Source organism: Spermophilus citellus (assembly GCF_964194105.1).
Source record: "Spermophilus citellus genome assembly, chromosome: X".
In the NCBI taxonomy this organism is placed as follows: Eukaryota; Metazoa; Chordata; class Mammalia; order Rodentia; family Sciuridae; genus Spermophilus; species Spermophilus citellus.
Window position 1 is genome coordinate 40,542,966 of NC_138190.1, and position 22,462 is coordinate 40,565,427.

A 22,462-nucleotide genomic window follows, 5' to 3' on the forward strand; every position below is an offset into this window, starting at 1 on the left:
TCTGGATGATCTGAGTCCCACCATATTCTGCACCCTCACCCTGGGGATACTCTGGGCTGCCAGGAATGACCACTTATTGCCTACTCTGTCCCTGATCCACTGACCATCTGCTTTGGCTGGGGATGCAGGCCACCTGCCTAAGACTGCTCTCATTCCTGCTCTGGGACACTTGTATATCACCTCAGTGATGTGATCCTTCCCTTCCCCTTGGCCCCAGGCCCAGCAGAAGGGCTTCCAAGGAATTTCTGCTTCTCCAGACTTTCCCCTGCTCCTTCTTCTGGTTCTTGCTCCTCTGAGTGTTCCCCATCTATTTCTTATTCTTTTTGACTTCCTTGGTTCCTGTTTACTACTCCCTCTAGATGTTTTTTGTTCTTTGTGACTCCCCCCATTGTCTTATTTATTGCTTCCTTTGGCTACACCTGGGCCCCTCTAACTATACATATATCCTGTTTCCTGTTTTGTGTTCCCTCAGACATTTGTCCCTCCAGCAGGTCCACTGTTCTGATGGAGCCTTAGTCGATCTTACTGGTCCCTGGTTCCTAGAGTTTTTCTTGTTCCTTCCAGTGATTCACAGACTAGTTGCTGTTGGATTCCCTTGACTGTTTTCTAATATCTAGATCATTTTCTGTGCCCTTGGACAGTTCCTTGCATATATGCTCATGTTTTTGGCCCATGGACCACACTTTGAATAATGCCAGTCTGGCTGATTCCTTAGCCTGGGCTTTTAACCACTAAAGTATACTGATTCTGCTGTATGTTCTCTACCATGACTAGATTCTGTACTTTCACCATCTCCATTATTCACATTACCTTTATTAGCTGGTTCCTCTGGTTGTTTCTTGGTCATTACAGTTTGCCCAGGAATTTTGCTGTTTTAACACAAAAATCCCATGTCCCCTTAGTCAGCTTATTCCTAGGAACTCTGGCTGCTCCCTAATCTTTCCCTGGCTTCTTCACTGTGCCTTAACCCTAGCGATTACTGCATGGAATCTCTGGCTCTTATCCCACTTTAGTAATTTATCTTATTCCTTTTAGTTCTTCTCTAGTTTCTTTAGCTCTTGCCAAGTTGATCAGGCTGCTACCCACACCAGATACACATTTAGTTTTTACTATGCCTGCTTTCCTAGATCCTCTGGTCATTTCCTGGGAGTGCTGGCTGACACCCAGAGCCAAGTACTTTTGTGGCTCTCTCTGGCTGTTTCCCAACAGAATTGATCCTTGTGTCACAGGTTCCCTGCTACCCTATGCCATTCTGCAGCCTTGGAGGCTTTCTCACTATTCTGTTCTTTCCCTGATCCTCTGCAATTGTATCCTATCTCTGTCTATATCCTCTGATTACTACCATTCTCAGTGTCATATTTCCCATTTCTTGTTCCCTGCTACCTCTTTTTCCTATGCCCCCATATTGTTCTCTGAACCTAGGAACAGTCCCCTGGTTCCTCTGGAAGTTGTTAGACCCTCAGGCTCACATTCAACTTCTTGAACATTTGAACATTTTTGCCTTTTCCATTTCATCTGGCTCTTCACCCCTCAGGGGCTACTATCTGCTTCCTCTTTTTCCTAGTCCCTCCTCCTATTTCATGATCCTTTCTGATTTTTGTTTATTTCTTTTTTCATACTGGAGATTGAAGCCAGGGATGCTCTACCACTAAGTACATCCCAGTTCTTTTTATTTTTGAGAAAAGGCTTCTGATTGCTCTTAAAACTCATGTTCTTCCCTGCTCCATGACTAGTTCTCCTGTCTCAAAGACTGTTTTGTAGTCTGTCTCACTGTGTTTGTCTGTCCCACTATGCCTCCATTTGTTACCTGGAACCATAGGCTCTATCTCCAGAAGTGTCCCATGCTCCCTCCAGCTGTTCCTTCTTCCTTCTCAGCCTGCCTATTCCCTATATGCTATCCCCTCAGCTCTCTTTTTCTTCCTGGCTCTTCTCCTTGACCTCCAGTTTCAGCTGTTTCTTAGTCCATCTGGTTGCTCCCCAACCCTGGGGACATTTTCATTGGTTCCTTGGTATTTCCACCTACATCCTGCTCCCTTACATCTAATGAAAAAAAAAGAACTTAATGAATAAGTGAACAAGTAGCATTCACCAGAGACCTGGTCATTTCCATCTCTTCTCAAGTAGGGCCAGAGATCTGTGGTTGAGAAAGAAAGGAAATGAATGGAGAATGTGCCTTGCAGATCCCAGAACCATTCATCTAGACATCCCTACAGATTGGCTGGACAAGAGGCCATCTGCAGGATTCAGGAGGACCACATTGTCATAGTTCCACCCAGTTTGTCAGTGATTATAAGAATGAGCAGAGCTTAGAAAAAATGGAAGTATACTACTATCAATATTCATACACTTACCAACTAATGCTTCTATATAGTTTACTCAAAAATATAATTTCAGTGACTTGCAGCAAAAAGATCCAAATGCAGAAATTTCACCATAGCAGTTTTAATTACATTAGAAAACCTAAACTTCCCTAAATACATATTACTAGTGGAACTGATTGTGAAGAGGAAGGGGAATGTCAGTTAAAGCATACAAAGCTTTTGTTAGATAGAAGGAATAAATTTTTGAGATCTACTGCATAGCATGGTGACTATAGTTAATAACACAATGCATATAGTAGTCGCCCATTGTCCACCATTTTGCTTGTCATGGTTTTAGTTACCCACAGTCAACTATGGTCCCAAAACATTAAATGACCAGATGTGGGGTGCATGCCTATAATCCCAGTGACTCAGGAGGCTGAGGCAGGAAGATTGTAAATTTGAGACCAGCATCAGCAACTTAGCAAGGCCCTAAGTAACTTAGTGAGACCCTGTCTCAAAATAAAAAAATAAAAAGGGCTGGGGATGTGGCTCAGTGGTTAACAGCCCCTGGGCTCAATCCCCAGTACCAAAAAAAAAATTAAATGGAAAATTCCATATTTTGAGAGAGCAAGCCCAGTCACTTACTTTTATTACAAGCATATTGTTATAATTGTTGTTTTACATTAGTTTTTGTTATTAGTTTCTTACTGTTTCTAATTTATAGGTTAAATTTTATCATAGGTATGTATGGAGAAAAACAGTACAGTCATGTGTTGCTTAATGATGGGGACAGATTCTGACAAATATATCATTAGACAATTTGCCACTGTGAAAATATTAGTGTATTTAACAAAACTAAGATGGTTAGAATACCACTAGGCAATATAATCTTGTGAGATCACTACTGTGTTTGTGGTCAATTGTAGAATGAAATGTCATTATGTGGTGTGTGGCTATATATATATATATATATATATATATATATATATATATATATATAGTGTTTGGTACTCAATAGTACCTCAGATAGTACCTTCATGTATCCATTGGGGGTCTTGGAACAAATCTCTCAAGAATAAGATGAGGCAGGCATGTGGCATAACCCTGTAATCCCAGCAACTTGGGAGGCTAAGGCAGGAGGATTGTAAACTCAAGGCCAAGAAACTTAGTGAGACCGTGTCTCAAATTAAAATTTTTAAAAGGGCTGGGGACACAATTAAGTGATAAACAACACTGGATTCAATTCCTATCACTGGAAAAAATAAGAAGGGACTGCCATATTTCAAAATTGCTGAGAGGGCAAATTGAAATTAAAACAAAAAAAGGCTAGTATGTGAGCTTGACAGATGTTAATCAGTTTGATTAATCATTCCTTAATGTGCATATGCATATATATATCAAAATATATACAATTATTATTTGTCAATTAAGAATTAAAATTAAAAAATGGTAGACTGGAGGCTGGAGTTGTGGCTCAGTGGTGGAGGGCTTGCCTAATATGTGTGAGGCACTGGGTTCAATCCTCAGCACCACATAAAAAATAAATAAATAAAATAAAGGTATTGTGTCCATCTACAACTAAAAATATTTTTTAAAATGGTAGACTGGTTAAATTGTGGACATCACATATGTATGAAGAAAAAAATTACTGCCTAGAAACTTTAAACTGCTGAGTTAAAAGCCATGGGTCTGGGGGTGTAGCTCAGTGGTAGAATACTTGCCTAGCATGCACAAGGCCCTGGGTTCAATCCCCAGCACAAAAAAAGAAAGATAACTAAAATAGTATGATTCCATTTTAAATCTTGGCAGTGTGCGTGTGTGTGTGTGTGTGTGTGTGTGTGTGTGTGTGTGTGTATGGCACACATACATATTTATGGCTCCACACATATACCCACACACATGCATACATGCTCATGCAAAAGAAAAAACACAAAGAAAATATATAGTTCAGTGTTAATGATGGTTAACTTTGGGTGATGCTGGAATTACAAGTAATTTTCTATTCTATTTGTTAACCTGTATTTTCTACAATTTTATTATAAAATAATGAAATGAGGGGCTGGGGTTATGGCTCAGTGGTAGAGCGCTCACCTAGCACACATGGGGCACTGGGTTCGATCCTCAGCACCACATAAAAATGAAATAAAGATACTGTGTCCACCTACAACTAAAAGATAAAACTATTTAAAAATCATGATATAACATAAACCAAAATAATTTTTTAAAGTTTAATATTATCCCCATGACCATATAACCCTGAGTCCCTGTGGCAGCAATCCCTTTCCCTAAGTGACATTCATAGGTAAGTGTGAAAGGAGGGCACTACAGGCAGCGTCTTTTGTTTACACAATCTTAAAGGAACTCCAAATGGGAAACTTGGTCTCTGCTGCAGTTCTCTGGGGGGGGTGGGGTATACATTCAGGGAACCTGGCTACAGGCCAGTGCTGTCACTGCCAACTTGAGAAGCCTGCGTTAATCTTAAACCTCCTCAAGCCATTTTACTTATATCTGAAAAAAGAAGGAAGAGCTGGAAGGTCTCTAAAGACTGTGGTAGCCTTATTACCCTGCTAGTCTCAGTTTCAAGAAAAAAGATTTTTCTGCATCTAAATCTGGATAGAGAATCAGAAGTTCCTCAGAAGCCAGGGGAACTGAGGGCTCAGGTGGGGATTAACTGAGTACCTGTAAAGAACCAATGTAGAGAAAAGGGCTGTACTGGGTTTGGGGTTGTATTTCCTTGGCCATGGCTGGTGGCTGCTCCCACCCAGACCTCAGCCTCAGATAGCCTGCAAGAGTTTCCTGACCCTCTCCCCTAGGCTATGGGGCAGGTCTTCCATATCCCCTTCTCCATCAGCCACATGGCCTTTTCCACTGAAACCCATAGGGCTCTGGATGTAGTGACTTCAGACATGTGGTGCTTACTCTCAGCAGGAGGATCTAGATCTGTCTATGGGTCAGCAAGTATTAAATCTGTGACTTCCTATGACTCACCTGCCCCTTCCCTGAGGCCCTGGGGAAAGGTCATGGTATTTTCTCACTGAATGAATTCCTACCCATGGGGTGTGGGAAGCCATTCTGACATGTGATTGGGTGGCTCCCGTGATTGGGTGGCTCCCGTTAAGGGTCTGGGGCGTTCTGGCTGTGTCGGAACTTTCCCAGCCCTTTCCTGATGAGAGAGCCCATCCGTGTGGGGGTGTGCCTGACCACTGACCCCGGGGACCCAATCACTGACCCTGACCTTGGAGTGCAGTCCCCCCTCAACCTTCATTGGATGGAATTCTCCCCTGAATCTCTTGTTCCCCAATAAAAGGCTACTCCCCGGCATGTTCACTCTCTCTCTCTCTTACTAGCCCTGAGTAATCCTTGCTGCCCTGCTGGGCGGTTAGAGGAGGGAACCAGAGAGGGGAGCCGTCTCGGACCTGGCAATAGAAATAAGGTAACTGAGTCTGTGTGTTTTATTTCGATCTCATCTAGCTAACTTTATGCCTAGAACCTCATTAATGAAACCATTGCGCAGGCCGCATGGTGGAATGGGGTCCTTTCCCTCCTCACCTCAAGTGAGCCGCCATGTTTCTCTGCAGCCAGGGCCAGGGACGACTGGAGAGAATCTCCATTGGCTGGCATGTTCATGCTGGGCCTGGGCCCTTAGGCTCTCCTGCTGATGATTTGACCCTTCCCAGGGGCTTGAAGCTGGGCTGGCATCTGTGGGCTCACCCAGGTCTGGCGGCACAGTCGAGCCTGGTTAGAAGGAAGATCCTGCAGTCCCCACTAACCATTCTGGTCCAGGGACTCTGCAGAGGCTCCAAGAAAGCTGCAAAGACAGTGTGCACATGGTTAGCCACTCCCTGGTCACTCATGAATGCTTCCTATAGGCACCAAGGGGCAGCTCACTATGCTGGATCTTTCAGAAGAGAAAAGTTCAGCAGAACCAACACCCACCAAATGATAATGTGGGATGTGGGAAAGATTCACAAAATTTGGTGTAAGATGAATGGGTGCCCGGTGGAGTGGCACATGCCTATAATCCCAGCATTTCGGGAGGCTGAGGTAGGAGGATTGTGAGTTCAAAGCCAGCCTCAGCAAAAGCAAGGCACTAAGCAATTCAATGAGACCCTGTCTCTAAATAAAATAGGGCTGGGATGTGGCTCAGTGGTCGGGTGCCCCTGAGTTCAATCCCTGGTAACCCCCCCCCCCCACAAAAGAAACATGAATGAGTGTTGGACTTCCAGCTTTTCTACATTCTAGCTAGAATTTGAGGAAATCATTCTAAGCTGAGTTTGCTTGTCTTAAAAAAAGATGAAAATACTATCTTATAGGGTGTTAAATTAAATTATATCTTTGAAGCACTCTTACCTACCCAGCCCCTGGAATACATTCAGTTATTGTTAAATATTGCTATTATTATACAGTACAAGTCATGTCTTATTAACTACCTAATTTCACACTCATCTTAATAGATAGGCATTACTTTTATTATCATTCCCATTTGCCATCTGATGGAGCTATTCATATAAGTAAACAAATCCTCCCCTCAAATCACCCAGGTTGAAGGGGAGGAGAAGGATTCAAACCCAGGTATGCCTGGTTCCAAAGTACCTTTTCTTTTGGTAGTCTTGGGGACTGAAACCAGGGGTACTTTATTCTGAGCTAGATCCTCAGCACACTTTATTTCAGGACAGGGTCTCAATAAGTTGGTGAAGCTGGCCTTGAACTTGTGATCCTCCTGCTTCAGCCTCCAGAGTCACTGGGATTACAGGTGTGTGCCACAGCATCTGACTCCAAAGTGCTGTTTTTAAACTATTGAGCCATGTGGTAGTCTATATGTGGTATAGTCACAATAACCATTATTTCTGTTTCCAGTTGCCTTCAAAGTGCTCTGGCTGAGAGGTGACCATGTCACGAGTGCATAAACTGAGATTCTATTATAATTCAGTATACATTTTGGGCAACTTATATAGCCCACTGTCTTTTGTCAAAGATGAAAGCTTAAACTTACATTCCTGCCTCACCATTCCCATCTGGGCTCTGAAAAAGAGCAGGTCTACACAGGTTCCTAAAACATCAGCCCAAACCGTCTGACAAAAACTGTCATGAATGGCGTGATCAACTGGTATCCACAGGCTCCTGAAGTGAACACCAACATAGGCAATACATTCTCAATTCAAAATTAACATTGATTTGCTCTAAGAGTCAATTGAGCTTCTTGGGGACAAACCTGGCCTCCAGTAGGACCCTATAATTCACAGCCCACATATATAATCAATGATCTTCATAAAAGCCTCAGTAGATCTTCCTGTCCATCACATACCAACTCACATAGTCCTTCAATAACCAATGTGCACAGGCCCCAATCCACGACTCATATTGGTCCACCCCAAAACGACTCCCAAAGACTTGTAATACCTTAATGATCCCAGGCTTGAAATTGATCACTCACCACCTTAGTGCCCTAATCAATAAACTCATGGACTGAATCAATGACTTTAGATACTTAGATCTCTAATTCTTATACAATCTCAAGAATTTCTACAGAGGTCCCAACCATTTAACCTTATATGTCTCCAATTGTTCCCTTCTAGGATTCTCCCCAGTTGTCACTTGCTACCCCCATATGAATGGCAGATATAGGCCCTGGATCATCAAATTCTGTTGGATCCTAACTCATTAATCCTCCCCCACAGAAATCCCCCAATCTTTGACTCCCAGAAGAACCCAAACAATCAACTCCAAATTTGGATTGGTGTTGAATTTAAATGATAAATCTTAAAACACTTTCAGGCAGAAACAACATGTTTTTTGCAACAAAAGGGGATTATAGAGCCACTCGATTTTGTATTGGCAACACTAGAAGTCATTTAGAAAAAAACATCTACAGATTATTGAGAACTGAGATCCAAGAATTTGAAACTCACTCTGGCTAGATATCATTCTTCTGTCAGAGCATAAGAAACACAATTTTAGACATAAAAGCATTTACTATATAATATGCTTATTTTTCCTAACTCAGAATGCTCAAGAGAATAGTTCAATTTTAAAGAGAATAGTAACAGAATCTTCAAAATAGAAGGAAAGTAGTTTTGGAAAATGACTTGCAACTGACATATACTTATATCTGAATAAAGATGATGTCATAGAGTATTTATTTATTTTTGCAGTGCTGAGGATTGAAGCCAGGGCCTTGCGCATGCTCAGCAAATACTCTACTACTGAACTCCTGGGCTTAAGCAAGCCTCCTGCCTCAGTCTCCCAGGTAGCTGGGAATACAGGTAAGTACCACCAGGCCTGGCTTGAGGGCTTTATTTGTTTAAACTTTATTTTATTTATTTATTTTTATGTGGTGCTGAGGATGGAACTCAATGACTCACACATGCTAGGCAAGTGCTCTACCACTGAGCCACAATACCAGCCCCTAAAGGGCTTTTGATATTGGTCTGGAGCATCGCCAAGGCAACTTTTAAAAATACCCATGTGATCACAGGGTAATATGCAGCCAAAGTTTGGAGCCATTGCTTACAATTAACTCTTCACACAACCTCTCAATCCTCTTAAAATCCTGAGGCAGGGAGAATAAGTTGAGGTTATCCACCAGTTCAACTAGAGAAGCAACAAAATCCTCAGAGCCCTCTTTCCATAGCACCTTGTTATCAAACTCTAGAAAGGCTCATGCAGGCTTCCTGGACCCTCATTGGTAGGCCTTTCAACTTGACTATGCTTAAAAGTCACCCAGCTTGTTTGGTGGAGCAGAGTTTTTGTAATTGAGCATTTAGAATAAATAAAACTATTGCTGTTACTGAGTGGAAATTTTATTTAATTTTTAAAAATATTTTTTAGTTGTAGTTGGACAAGTATTTATTTTTTATGTGGTGTTGAGAATTGAACACAGTGCCTTGCACATGCTAGACAAGCGCTCTACAGCTGAGCCACAACCCCAGCCCCTGAGTGGAAATTTTAAAATACCCTGGGATATTAAATTTAGCATAATATACTGGAGGAACATAATGTTCAGGACTAATGTGGAGGTTCATCCATGCTATTGTAAATGGCAATATCTTTCTTTTTTAAGGCTGAATGATATTATTTCATGTTATGTGTGCATTTTATATGCACACTGCACAATTTTATCCATTCATCTGTTGATGGACACTAGGTTGAATTAAGGTTTTGGCTATTGTGAAGAGTGCTACAAAAAAAACATGGAAATGCAAGTATCTCTTCAAATGACTGAGTCATTTCTTTTGTATGTATATCCAAAAGAAAGATTGGTTGGTCATATAGTAGTGTTATTTTTAATTTATTGAGGTACCTCCACACTGTTTTCCATAATGGCTGTGCCAAATTACATTCCCACTAACATGTACAAGTGTTCCCTTTTCTCCATATATATATTCACTACACTTATCTCTTGTCTTTTGTATAATAGCCCTATCACGAAGTGATAGCTCATTGTAGGTTTGGGATTTTTTTGGGGGGGTATTGGGGATTGAATTTAGGGACCTTAATCATGGAGCCATATCCTGAGTCATTTTTATTTTTTACTTAGAGACAGGGTCTCACTGAGTTGCTTAGAGTCTTAATAAGTTGCTGAGGCTGGCTTTGAATTGCAATCCTCCTTCCTCAGCCTCCTGAGCCACTGGGATTATAGATATGCACCACCATGCCTAGCTTCATTGTAGTTTTGATTTGTATTTTCTTGATAAATGATGTTGATGTTGATGAGTGATGTTGAGTACTTTTGCATATACCTATTGACTTTTATAAAAAAACAGTGATATTGATTATTTTATTATACATTAGAAATGAAAATAAACCATGAGAAGCTACAAAGATAGGAAACTTCATGAACATTAAGAAGCAATGGCCAGGCATGGTGGTGCATGCCTGTAATCTCAGTGGCTCAGGAGGCTGAGGCAGGAGGATCACGAGTTCAAAGCCAGCTTCAGCAAAAGCTAGGCATTAAGCAACTCAGTGAGACACCCTGTCTCTACATAAAAATACAAATTAGGGCTGGGGATGTGGTTCTGTCGTCGAGTTCCCTTGAGTTCAATTACCAGTATGCCCCCCCTCAAAAAAAAAACAAGCAATGGAGGGGGCTGGGGTTGTAGCTCAGTGGTATTGTGCTTGCCTTGCATGTGTGAGGAACTGGGTTTGATTCTCAGCACCATATATAAATAAATAAATAAAGGTCCACTGACAACTGAAAAAAAAACATCTTTTAAAAAAGAAGCAATGGAGGCACCTATTCTAAGTTAAAATTGGCTTGCCCTGTAGGGGATGAAAGGACTACACACACAAAGGTCATTAATAGTGAGATTACTGACAGTCTGTCACCTTTAATTTATTTATGTATCCATGGGAAGTTTAGAAATAAATTTAATGGAACATGACTACTGTTAACCTTTAAGCCAGGAAGTACAGGTAAGAAGTCATATGGTGCCTAAAATTTCTACAAACACACAGGTTTAAAAAAGCCCAAGCCTAAAATCAAAATTCTCTGGCAATGTTGAAATTTGCTCTTGGGAGAAGATCTCTATTTATGATGTTTGAACACACTCTATTTTTTTCTGTTGGATAGTTTCTTTGAGGGGAGAGTATTTTTCCTTCAGTATAGTTTTCTTCAGTTTTGATTTGTCAAACCTCTCTACTTCAGACACGTCTAGTTTATCACTCATCTTTTTTTTTTAAAGAGAGAGTGAGAGAGGAGGGAGAGAGAGAGAGAGAGAGAGAGAGAGAGAGAGAGAGAGAGAGAGAGAGAGAGAGAGAGAGAGAGAATTTTTAATATTTATTTTTTAGTTCTCGGTGGACACAACATCTTTGTTGGTATGTGGTGCTGAGGATCGAACCCCGGCCGCACGCATGCCAGGCGAGCGCGCTACCACTTGAGCCACATCCCCAGCCCTATCACTCATCTTGACTAAATGAAAGACTGAAGATTTTAAGTCTAGCATAAAGCAGTCTCTGGGTTGACACCTTGCTCACTCTGGACCAGGTTGCTGTTCTGTGCAGAACCAGGTGCTTGTAATTCCTGTAGCGGGCCGCCCCCAGACCACACCCCAGCTTTCTGATTGAATGAGGGATCCCAGGCTCACGTGCTGGCCCTCCCTCCACTTTAGCCCTACAGGCCTGCATCTACTGTCTTCTCTCTACACAGAACCTCACCCCCATTGGCCTTTTTTGTCTTCTTTGCACGGTTTTAAATGAGGTGGGTTTTTTAAAAGTATTTTTTTAGTTGTAGTTGGACACAATACCTTTATTTTATTTATTTTTATGTGGTGCTGAGGATCGAACCCAGCATCTCACATGTGTTAGGCAAGCGCGCTACTGCTGAGCCACAACCCCAGCCCCCCCCCCCCAGGTTATTTGTTTTTTTGCTACTGAGTTTTGTGAATTCCCTATATATTCTGTATATTAACACTTTATTGGATATATGGTTCAAAAATATTTTCCCAATCCATAAGCTGCCTTTTCATTGTTTCCTTCGCTGTGTAGAGACTGAGGACATGAAGGAGAAGAAAATGGGGAGATGTAGGTCAAAGGGTACAAATTAATAGTGACATTTAATAAATAAGTGTTAGAGATTTAATATACATGAGGACTACAGTTAATACTAGTATATTGTATATTGAAAATTTACCAAACAAGTAGATTTTAGGTGCTCTTACCACACGCGCACACAAACACATGGATAACTATGGAAGGTGATAGGTTTGCAAAATTGCTTACCCGTAGTAATCATTTATATATATAAATGTTCAAATTTTATATATATGTAAAAACATCATGTTGTACATCCTTAAATTTATATGATAAAATATGCAAATGTAGAGGAGAAGGCAAGTTATGCATCTCCATGGGTAGGTATTGCTATGATATAATACAGATCTAGTGATGTACAAAATATAGACAACCTTTTTTATTTTTGGTACTGGGGATTGAACTCAGGGGCATTCAACCACTGAGCCACATCTCCAGCCCTATTTTGTATTTTATTTAGAGACAGGGTCTCACTGAGTTGCTTAGGGCCTCACTTTTGCTGAGGCTGGCTTTGAACTCATGATCCTCCTGCCTCAGCCTCCTGAGCTGCTGGGATTACAGGCGTGTGCCACTGTACCCAATGGCAATCATTTATTAATGAAGGTGAAGGTAACTACTAGCAGAAATTGACAAAAGTAATCAAAATTCCAAAGTGTCAAAATTCTGAAATAATGGGAATCAGAAGTTGGATTAAGAAAAACATGAGTAAACCAAAAAAGCAGGAAAAGGGAAAGAAGAAATATCAACCAAGTACAATGAATAGTAAATATTTGGGGGGCATAAAATAAATAATATTAGAATTCAACTAAATTGAATGAGGTGAATTCTGCTATAAAAATAAATACTATGAACTGGAATCTTAAAAACTCTGAAACTACTAGAAGAAAACATGGGAAATACTTCAAGACATTCATACAGGCAATGATTTTCTGTATAGCACCCCAAAAACTGACAAATAAGATGACATCAAAATGAAGATCTGCACAGCAAACAATCAGTAGAGTGAAGAGACAACCTACAGACTGGGAGAAAATATTTACTAGTTATTCATCTGACAGTGGGCTAATATCCAGAATATATAAAGAACTAAAAACCTTAACAATAAAAAATAAGTTGTTATGGGCCAGGCTATATGGGCAATGACCAAACAGATTCCATTTCACCCTGAGACTCCATATCATGTAAGAAATGCTTCTCCCATGGGAAAGCCCCACCTCTGTACCCATTAATAGATACTTAGCATAACATACTTGGCAACAAAAAATGGCAATTCTTATACAATGTAAAATTGTTCTCTTTGCTTTCCATTTTTCTTGGGCAATGTACCTTGTCAGATTGATCATCTAGACTTAGTAATCATTCTCTAACTTGTACTCAACTAGGGTCATTTTGAACCACTTCCCTTCTGCTTGCTTACTGCTATGCCAACCTGGAAAGTCCCACGGGAAATACCAATACACCCATTGCATTGTCTCGCTAACTGCCCAGTTCAGCTTCTGTACCTGCTGGCTTGCAGCTATGTCAATCCAGACGTGGTTTTTGCTTTTAAATATCCTAAAATGCTCAAGCTCAGGGATGTTCCTTGCAGAGACAGTTATGCGTCCTGTGGGGAATAGTCACTGGCTGGCCGGCTAAATAAAGACTCTTCAATTTGGATAAAACTGGGACTTAGTGTTTTCTGAATGACCTTCCCCACAACAAAATAACCCAATTAAAATGGGCAAATAATCTGAATCAACACTGCTTAAAAGAAGAAATACAAATGGCCAATAAATATATGAAAAGATGAGCAATATCATTAGCCATTGGGGAAATACAAATCAAAATTACAATGAGATACTGTCTCGACTCCAGTTAGAATGGTCTTTATTAAAAAATATAACAAATTCTGGGGAGAATAAAGAGAAAAAGGAAGTATTATACACTGTGAGTGGAATGTAAATTAGTATAGCCACTATGGAGAACGATATGGAGGTTCCTCAAAAAACTAAATATAGAATTATCATATGATACAACTCTCCCACTCTTGGGTATACATCCAAAGGAAATGAAATCAGCATATCAAAGAAATGCACATCTATGTTTACTGTGACTATTCACAATAGTTAAAATATGGAATCAGACAGAGTGCTGATCAAAAGATGAATGCATAAAGAAAATGTAGTATATATATACAATGGAGTATTATTTAGCCATATAGGAATGAAATATTTTCATTTGCATCAAAATGGATGGATCTACCACGCGGCCTGCGCAGTGGTTTCATTAATGAGGTTCTGGCATTCAGTTAGTTAGAAGAGATCAAAATAAAACACACAGACAGTACCTTATTTTAATGCTAGGTCCGAGACGGCTCGGTCTCCCTGTTTCCCTGCCTCCAGCCGCTCAGCAGGGCAGCGAGGATTACTCTGGGCTAGCAGGAGAGAGAGAGAGCGAACACGCCGGGGATCAGCCTTTTATTTGGGGGAAACAAGAGATTCAGGGGAGAATTCCATCCAATGAAGGTTGAGGGGGGGCTGCACTCCAAGGTCAGGGTCAGTGATTGGGTCTCCAGGGTCAGTGGTTACGCACACCCCCACACGGATGGGCTCTCTCATCAGGAAAGGGTCGGGATAACTCCGACACAGCCAGAGTGCCTCAGGCCCTTAACGGGAGTCACCCAATCACGTGTCAGAATGGCTCCCCACATATTCCCCCTTTTTATTCTTAACAATGAGGCGGCGGTTCACTCTCTGGAGTCCCCGGATTCTTGATTGGAGGACTCGCCATCCTATAGTTACAATACAAAAGAGAATTAACAGCAAAGAGAATAATCCAATAATGTACCAAGCGGAGTGTTTAAGAATATTTCCAGGGTTGAATCCATTTAACTCCTTCAATATTTGGTTAGCCAAAGAAGAAGGATCTGAAAAATCAGCTCTATTATTTTGAATGTCTTGGATATGGTGATGAAGTTCCAGAATATCCAAGCTATTATTACTATTTTGCCAAATGCCTAATAAATGGTTTTTAACCTTCTCCCAATCCCAGAGAGAAGCATTGTACTTGGCAGCTGTAACACATACATACTTATAATTAGCATGGCATTTAAGCCTTTCCTTAAATTTTAAGGCTGAAAGTTCATTACCAATGTTAATAACAGTCGCCTCTAAGGCGTTTAATTTAGTTTCAATCCTTTCATCAATATTTACTTGATTACGCAGAGCCTTGGAAGTATTTTGAGCTAAATTATTAAGAAATTTTGCATGCTGAATATTCTGAGACAATGTCAGAGATGCAGAGACGGTTGAGGCAATAAATGAGACCAGTGCTAAGACACCAACAATTATGACTCCAATAGCACGTTTAGGTCTTGTTAGCTGGGCATGAATTTGCTGTAAAACTTGTAAACCAGCATCAGCATACCATGGCTCTGAAATATTAGCAGGTAATAAAACAAAAGAGGGCTGATGAAGTATCAGCACTCCTTTTCCTCCATTATACCTAGAAATACAATTGGTTAGGTTGCACTTATTACAAGTAACAAAATATCTATCATCTATCCATCTAACTTTTACATTTCCAATAATTAAAACATAAGGAGATTGGACACAGGCTCTTAGGCCATAGCAAGATCCCTCTTTACAGTTCTTGCCGACAAATTTTGGTAAAGGTTTGTCTGAAAAATGTAAATACTCTGAGGCAGCAATTAAACGCCAAATATCTCTTTGAATGCCTCCTTCACTATAAGTCAAAATATTACTAACAAATCCTGCAGGTGTCATAGCAGAATTTCTTCGTAATTGTCTCTTATCAATTTTTGGAGACCAGTCTAAAATATACCCACTAGCTTTAGACACCTTATGTCGTACAGGAAAGGTATTTACACAATCCATCCATTTAGGAAAGGTGCCAATTTCAATTATAGAACTATTTGGACAGTGGGGTACTGGTGGGGGTTTTGCAGAAATGACTGGCTTGTTATGGGAAAGTCCCATCTTAATTATTGATCTAGTATTAGGTTTTAAGTCTCCATAAATAGAATTATTTGTCAGTCTAGGTTTACCAATTGCTGTCTTTTCTTCAAATGATACTTTCAGACAGCCAGCATGTTTATCATGTGACCAACATAAAGGTAATTGGGCACTGTAGCCAGAATAATTAAATCTAGTCACATGACTGGGAGTAATATGAGTATCTGTAAATCCTCCCATCATAAATGAGTCATTAGTAAATACTGGAATAGATTCTCCAGTCCACACAGCTGGGTGTACCAGGGGTGGATCTGGGAAATATGTCCAATAAGTGTCTATTTGATTTCCTTTTACCTGACAGCCCAGTAGGGCAATTATTGTCGCTACCATCAAGACTGGTGTCCTGTTCTTTCCTAGGCGTCGAAGTATTTGGGAAGCCTGGGTTGTCAATTTCTTCACATCTTTCCATGAAATCAGCTTCTCGGCTGGTTCAATCTGGTCTTTCTTCATCTTTTTCCGATATCTCCTCCTTCTGGGTTGTGGCTCCTCCGTGTCTATCCTCAGTCGCTTGAGTCTGGGTTCTATTTCCTCCATGTCTGATGGCACGTTCAGGCACCCAGATAGGACGAAAAGCACCTTCTGGAAAAATACAAGCATGCCCTCGGCCCCATGATATTACCGGATCTGGGCCCTTCCACTGACCAGTCTGTAAATCTTTCCACAGAACTCTGCCTAATGGGCCTGTCACCGAGGGAGACATTTGCCTCTCAGCAGCAGTGTGACCTTCTGTGTCACAGTTTAAAAAATTTAAAACAAATAAGGCATGATTAAGGCTATTTTGGGGAGTCATTATCTTATTCCCCCTTTTTAATTTTTGTAATTGAAGTTTAATAGATAAATGAGCTCGTTCTACAATGGCTTGACCTTGGGGGTTATAAGGAATTCCTGTTTTATGATTAATTTGAAACTCTTGGCAAAATTGTTGAAAAGCAGAGCTTACATAAGCTGGAGCATTATCTGTTTTAATCTGCATAGGACACCCTAAAACAGAAAAAGCTGCTAAGCAATGAGAAATTACATGTTGAGTATTTTCCTTAGTACGTGCTGTGGCAAAAATAAATCTAGAATAAGTGTCCACTATGACATGCACATAACATTGCTTACCAAATTGAGGAATATGAGTTACATCCATTTGCCATATTTGATTTGGTTTTAAACCACGGGGATTTACCCCTGATGGCAGAGATGGAGTGTAAATAACACACTTAGGGCATTGGCTTACAATCTGACGAGCCTGTTCTCTGGTAATACTGAATTTTTTACGTAAGCTAGAAGCATTTTGATGATGCAAGGAATGGGAAGCTAGGGCACAGTCATATGAAGACATCTGTTGACAAAAAGCTACTAATTTATCAATATTATCATTACCTGCAACCAAAGGTCCAGGGAGGCTAGAATGTGCTCGGATATGTCCAATAAAATATGGGTACTTTCTCATTAGCACTGTCTTTTGTAAATTATGAAATAATTCAAATAACTCCTGTGATGAAGTAAACCCAATAACTGAGGTTTCAATATTTTTGGTAACTCTGACTGCATATAAGCTGTCAGAATAGATATTAATAGGCTCATTTGAAAAATAATCTAAGGCCAAAATCAGGGCTTGAAGTTCTGCCCTTTGAGCTGAAGTATAAGAAGTTTGTATTACCTCTGTATGAACACGGCTGAAGAAACCTGCCTTACCAGAGCTGGAACCATCTGTGAACACCGATAAAGCTCCCTCTATTGGATGGGAAAGTACAATCTTTGGAAAAATAAGTGATGTTAATGATGCAAATTGTACAATCTTATCACGAGGATAATGGCTATCTATCTGGCCAGGGAAATCTGCAAAAGCTATCTGCCATGAACTAGAAGTTTGAAAAAGCCAATTAGTCTGTTGAACAGAAAATGGAATAATTATGATATCAGGCTCAGATCCAATTAATTGTAAAATCCTAGTTCTACCCTTAATCACTAATTGAGCTGTAGAATCATGAAAAAGTGTTAATGTCTTTTGAGGGGAATGAGATAAGTAAATCCATTCAATAACTCCTAATTTTTGCCATATGGCTCCTGTTGGGGTATGTTCAGTTGGAAATATTAATAAATATATTATTTCTTTAGGATCTATTCTAGTAAGCTGTGCATTTTTAATTGCAATTTCCACTTTCCTTAAGGCTGCTTTGGCCTCCAAAGTTAGTTGACGTGGAGAGGTTGGAGAAGGATTTCCTTGTAATATCTGAAATAAAGGACTTAACTCAGAAGTAGTTAACTTTAAGGATGGTCTTAGCCAGTTAATATCTCCTAATAGTTTTTGAAAATCATTAAGGGTACGTAACTCCTTAACTCTTATCTGAAGATTTTGAGGACGGATTGTACTCCCTTGAATTATCTGACCTAGATATTGAAAAGGAGATACCTTTTGAATTTTTTGAGGAGCTATACTTAAACCCAATGTTGTAAGTGAGGTCTCTAACTGAGTAAAAATTTCTGAAAGTACTTCTGAATTAGCATGGGCCAATAATATATCATCCATAAAATGAATAATGTATGCATCAGGGAAGCTATTTCTAATGGGATCTATTGCCTGATCAACATATTTTTGACACAGGGTAGGGCTATTACGCATTCCCTGAGGAAGGACTTTCCAGCAGTATCTTTTAACAGGTTCCTTAAAATTAACTGCTGGGACAGTGAAAGCAAATTTTTCACAATCTTCAGGATGTAACCTTATAGAGAAAAAACAGTCTTTTAAATCTATTACCATCAAGCTATAATCTAAAGGAATGGCTGTGGGGGAGGGAAGTCCTGGCTGTAATGATCCCATAGGCCGAATTGCCTGGTTTATTGCCCTTAAATCCTGTAATAATCTCCAATTTCCTGACTTTTTCTTAATAACAAAAATAGGTGTATTCCAAGGGCTAAGTGTTGGTTCAATATGACCAGCCTGAAGTTGTTCCTCAACTAATCTATGAATTATTTTAAGCTTTTCCCCTGAGATGGGCCACTGAGAAATCCAAATAGGCTCTTCTGTGAGCCATGTAATTTTTTCAGCTGTTTTAAGGATCGGGGAAGTACTCAGTGCCCCTAATAAAAATTTTGTCCTGAAGTATTTACTAATCCTTGCCGTGGAGACTGGCTTGTAAACAGATATTCTTCCTGAAAGTTTTCCCTATCATCTCCAGGAAAATACCTCTGATTAATTTCTTCAACTGACCTTATAGAATTTGGGGTGACTAGTAGCAGTCCCATTTTGGCTAGTATATCTCTTCCCCATAGATTAGCTGGTAAAGACTCTAACACATAAGGCTTAAATATTCCACTGTTTCCATCAGAATCTTCCCAACGGAGATAGTTGGCACTTTGAGCAGGCTGTGAAATTTTTCCTATTCCTTCTAGATTAGCTGAGGCTGTATGCAGAGGCCATTGTCTGGGCCAAAATCGGCTGGACAATATTGAACTATCAGCCCCTGTGTCAATTATTCCTAGGAAATTTTTATTATTAATTCTAAGTTTTAATAAAGGGCGTTCTTGTCGCACTAACTGGGACCAATATACTTTGTCCGGCGGTTTAGAAACTGAATCTGCCGGCAGGTGCCTTTCTGAGACACAAGGCAATAATATTAATTGAGCAAAAATATCCTTTGGGGTGAGTCTTAGGGCATAATTGGATCTTACAGTAACATATAATTGCCCTTTAAATTCTGAAACTATCACACCAGGTATTACTTCAATAGCTCCCTTTAAATTATTACGCCCCAAAATTAAACCTACAGTATTTTCAGGAAGCGGCCCGAAAATCCCAGTAGGGATTTGTGTTGGTCCCGTTTCAGGATCTAATTCAACTGTCTCTGAAGGTCCTAAGAAAACTGTCTGTGATCCATGTCTCTGTTCCGGTAAAAATCGCGGACTGTCCTGGTCGGCGCCGCTAGTGACGTCACACTGTGCGACGTCTCCCCATATTGTTTCTGGGCCCGGGGAGGGGCCGAACGGAAGTTTTTTGTCCCCTCGCTAGGAGGAAATACTTGTGGCGAGAAGGCGGGCTCATCCGCGCCACCCGAATCAACCACGTGGCGCCGAGTCCTGCAATATCTATTATCGCCAGTAGATGGAGCCCTAAACCTAAATTTGCGTTGGCGACATTCGTAGGCGAAATGACCGGGTTTTCCGCAAACGTAACACTTGCTGCGGGACTTCTGAACTGAATTTTGTGGCCCCAAAGTTTCCTTTAATACTGTTGCTAAGGCTACCGTTTGCAACTGAGTGGAATCTAAGTCAGAACACAAGCGAATATACTCAGAAATTGTTCCTTTCTTACGATGGGGGCGGAGAACATCTTGGCAAATTTTGTTTGCGTTCTCAAAAGCCAATTGTCTAACAATAAATTCGCTAGCTCCTGGGTCTCCGGTGGACCTGTTTGCAGCCTGATATAGTCGGGCTACGAAATCTGAATAAGTCTCACTGGCACCTTGTCTGATTTTGGTAAGAACTAAATTGGACTGGTCCTTGGGGACAATTTGCCTCCAGGCACGTTTTGCACAATCAGTTATTTGATTGTACACTACAAAATCATAATTTAACTGTCTTTCTAAATCAGCAAAATCTTCAGTCCCTAAAAACATCGTTACTGGCGTTTCTATGCCCTGTCTTCGGTTTCTTTCTGCCTGTTCATTACAAAAATCAGTCCAGTAAGTTTTCCAAAGTAAGTAATCTCCCCCGCTCAAACAAGATCTGGCTAAAAAAACCCAGTCACTAGGAGGAAGGGGTTGTGAGCAGATATTTTCTATCAGACTCTGAACAAAAGGCGAATTTGGGCCGTACGTTTCACATGCATTTTTTAATTCCTTGATAGTTTTAAATGGAATTACAGCATGAATTCTAACTCTCTGATTTTGCTCATCAGTTTGCTCAAAAACTGGAAAGAGGTGAAAACCAGTAGTATCCTCCCCCATTTCTTGAGCCTTCTTAATACCTTGCTGAACTGGGGTAAGAAAAGTCATCTTTAATTCAGCACACCTGTTAAATTTGGTTCTTCTAGCAGGTATCGGCTGAATTTTAAAGGCTTGGGCAGGTGGTGCTAAATGCAATCTATTAAAATTTCTCTCTAAGTCCTGAGTTTCTATGTCTAATTCTTCTTCCTCAGACTGCGAGTTGCTATCAGACTCTGTACTATCGCCATTTGGAATTTGGGTTTCTAACTCACGTGGCTGAGAAGAAACCTGAGCCCCGCTAGGAGTTTCCTTTGTATTTTCCTCTCCAGGAAGATTGGTTACCACTTCTGGAGGGCTCTCCAAGATTAGAGATGCTTCTTCTTTATCATGCTGTTCTGTATAATCTGTCTGCGGGCTAGCTTGCACATTTCTAACCTTTGTTTTAGCTCCTAGCGCTTTTGTTTTAAAACGGCTCAAAGGAAAGGAAATTAACTTAGCCTCAGGCTGATTTTCCATTTGAATAGACCTAATGGCTCTTTGAATACCTCTCAGAAGCTCTTCTGGTGGCCACGGACTCTGGTCCATGTATTCAAAGAGACAAATTTCTAGGGCCGTCCAAGTTTTCTGTATATTCTCTATGCCTCCAGGTATTTCAGTAGAAAGACAAACTCTCTGTAACTTTCTTCCTAATTTCTCCCAAGTAAGTAAATTTGGAGACTCTTGGTCACAAAACCAAGGACAATATTCACCTACAATCTTTAAGAATTGCAATAACTGAGTTTTCTTTATCTGTTTTCCTTTCTGATTAATTATACTGTCTAAAATAGTTAGATACATTTCCTTATCCGAAGAAGTAGAATTTCCCATTTTAAGTAAATTAACGTCTCTTTCCTTCAATATTTCCTGGTACTTTTGTGACTCAAATGTCACTTTTTCCTTTCTCTTATTTCTTATTTTCTTTATTTCCTCTTTATTTCTTTATTTCTATTTCCTTATCTTCCTTTCTCTTTATTTCTTTCCCTTAATCTTTTTAGCGCGCGCTCCCACTCAATCTAACTAATTCAGAATGCCCCCCTCTTGGGCGCCAATTCTACCACGCGGCCTGCGCAGTGGTTTCATTAATGAGGTTCTGGCATTCAGTTAGTTAGAAGAGATCAAAATAAAACACACAGACAGTACCTTATTTTAATGCTAGGTCCGAGACGGCTCGGTCTCCCTGTTTCCCTGCCTCCAGCCGCTCAGCAGGGCAGCGAGGATTACTCTGGGCTAGCAGGAGAGAGAGAGAGCGAACACGCCGGGGATCAGCCTTTTATTTGGGGGAAACAAGAGATTCAGGGGAGAATTCCATCCAATGAAGGTTGAGGGGGGGCTGCACTCCAAGGTCAGGGTCAGTGATTGGGTCTCCAGGGTCAGTGGTTACGCACACCCCCACACGGATGGGCTCTCTCATCAGGAAAGGGTCGGGATAACTCCGACACAGCCAGAGTGCCTCAGGCCCTTAACGGGAGTCACCCAATCACGTGTCAGAATGGCTCCCCACAGATGGATCTAAAGGACATTATATTAAGTGAAATAAGTCAAGTACCCCAAGTTCTCTCTCATTTGTTGAAACCAAAAAGAGTTGATCTGAAAGTAAAAGAATGATTACTAGGGATTGGAAAATGTGTGGGGGGACCATGGAAGAAGGGTGGTTGGATATGATCAA

The 22,462-nt window shown here is 40.6% G+C and overlaps 2 protein-coding genes across 8 annotated transcripts in view; both read right to left on the reverse strand.

Annotated features, from left to right (window-relative positions):
- Positions 1–22,462, reverse strand: part of ZNF41 (zinc finger protein 41) — a 61,702-nt gene that overhangs the window by 25,554 nt on the left and 13,686 nt on the right. For 4 of the 7 annotated variants that reach the window (XM_081277216.1, XM_081277219.1, XM_081277214.1 and 1 more), the window contains exon 2: positions 5,853–6,111. The exons of 2 other annotated variants lie outside the window; for them this stretch is intronic. In XM_081277216.1, coding sequence (XP_081133342.1) covers positions 5,853–5,930 — 78 coding nt within the window. In that variant the 5' untranslated portion in view covers positions 5,931–6,111. The remainder of the gene's footprint in view (positions 1–5,852; positions 6,112–22,462) is intronic. One more of the 7 variants, XM_081277217.1, reaches the window with a different exon arrangement.
- Positions 9,996–10,969, reverse strand: LOC308639630 (thymosin beta-15C-like; the record flags this gene model as incomplete). The annotated part of the gene is made up of 1 exon (XM_081277901.1): positions 9,996–10,969. The coding sequence occupies one exon, from the start codon at positions 10,967–10,969 to the stop codon at positions 10,832–10,834; it is 138 nt and encodes a 45-aa protein (XP_081134027.1). The 3' UTR covers positions 9,996–10,831.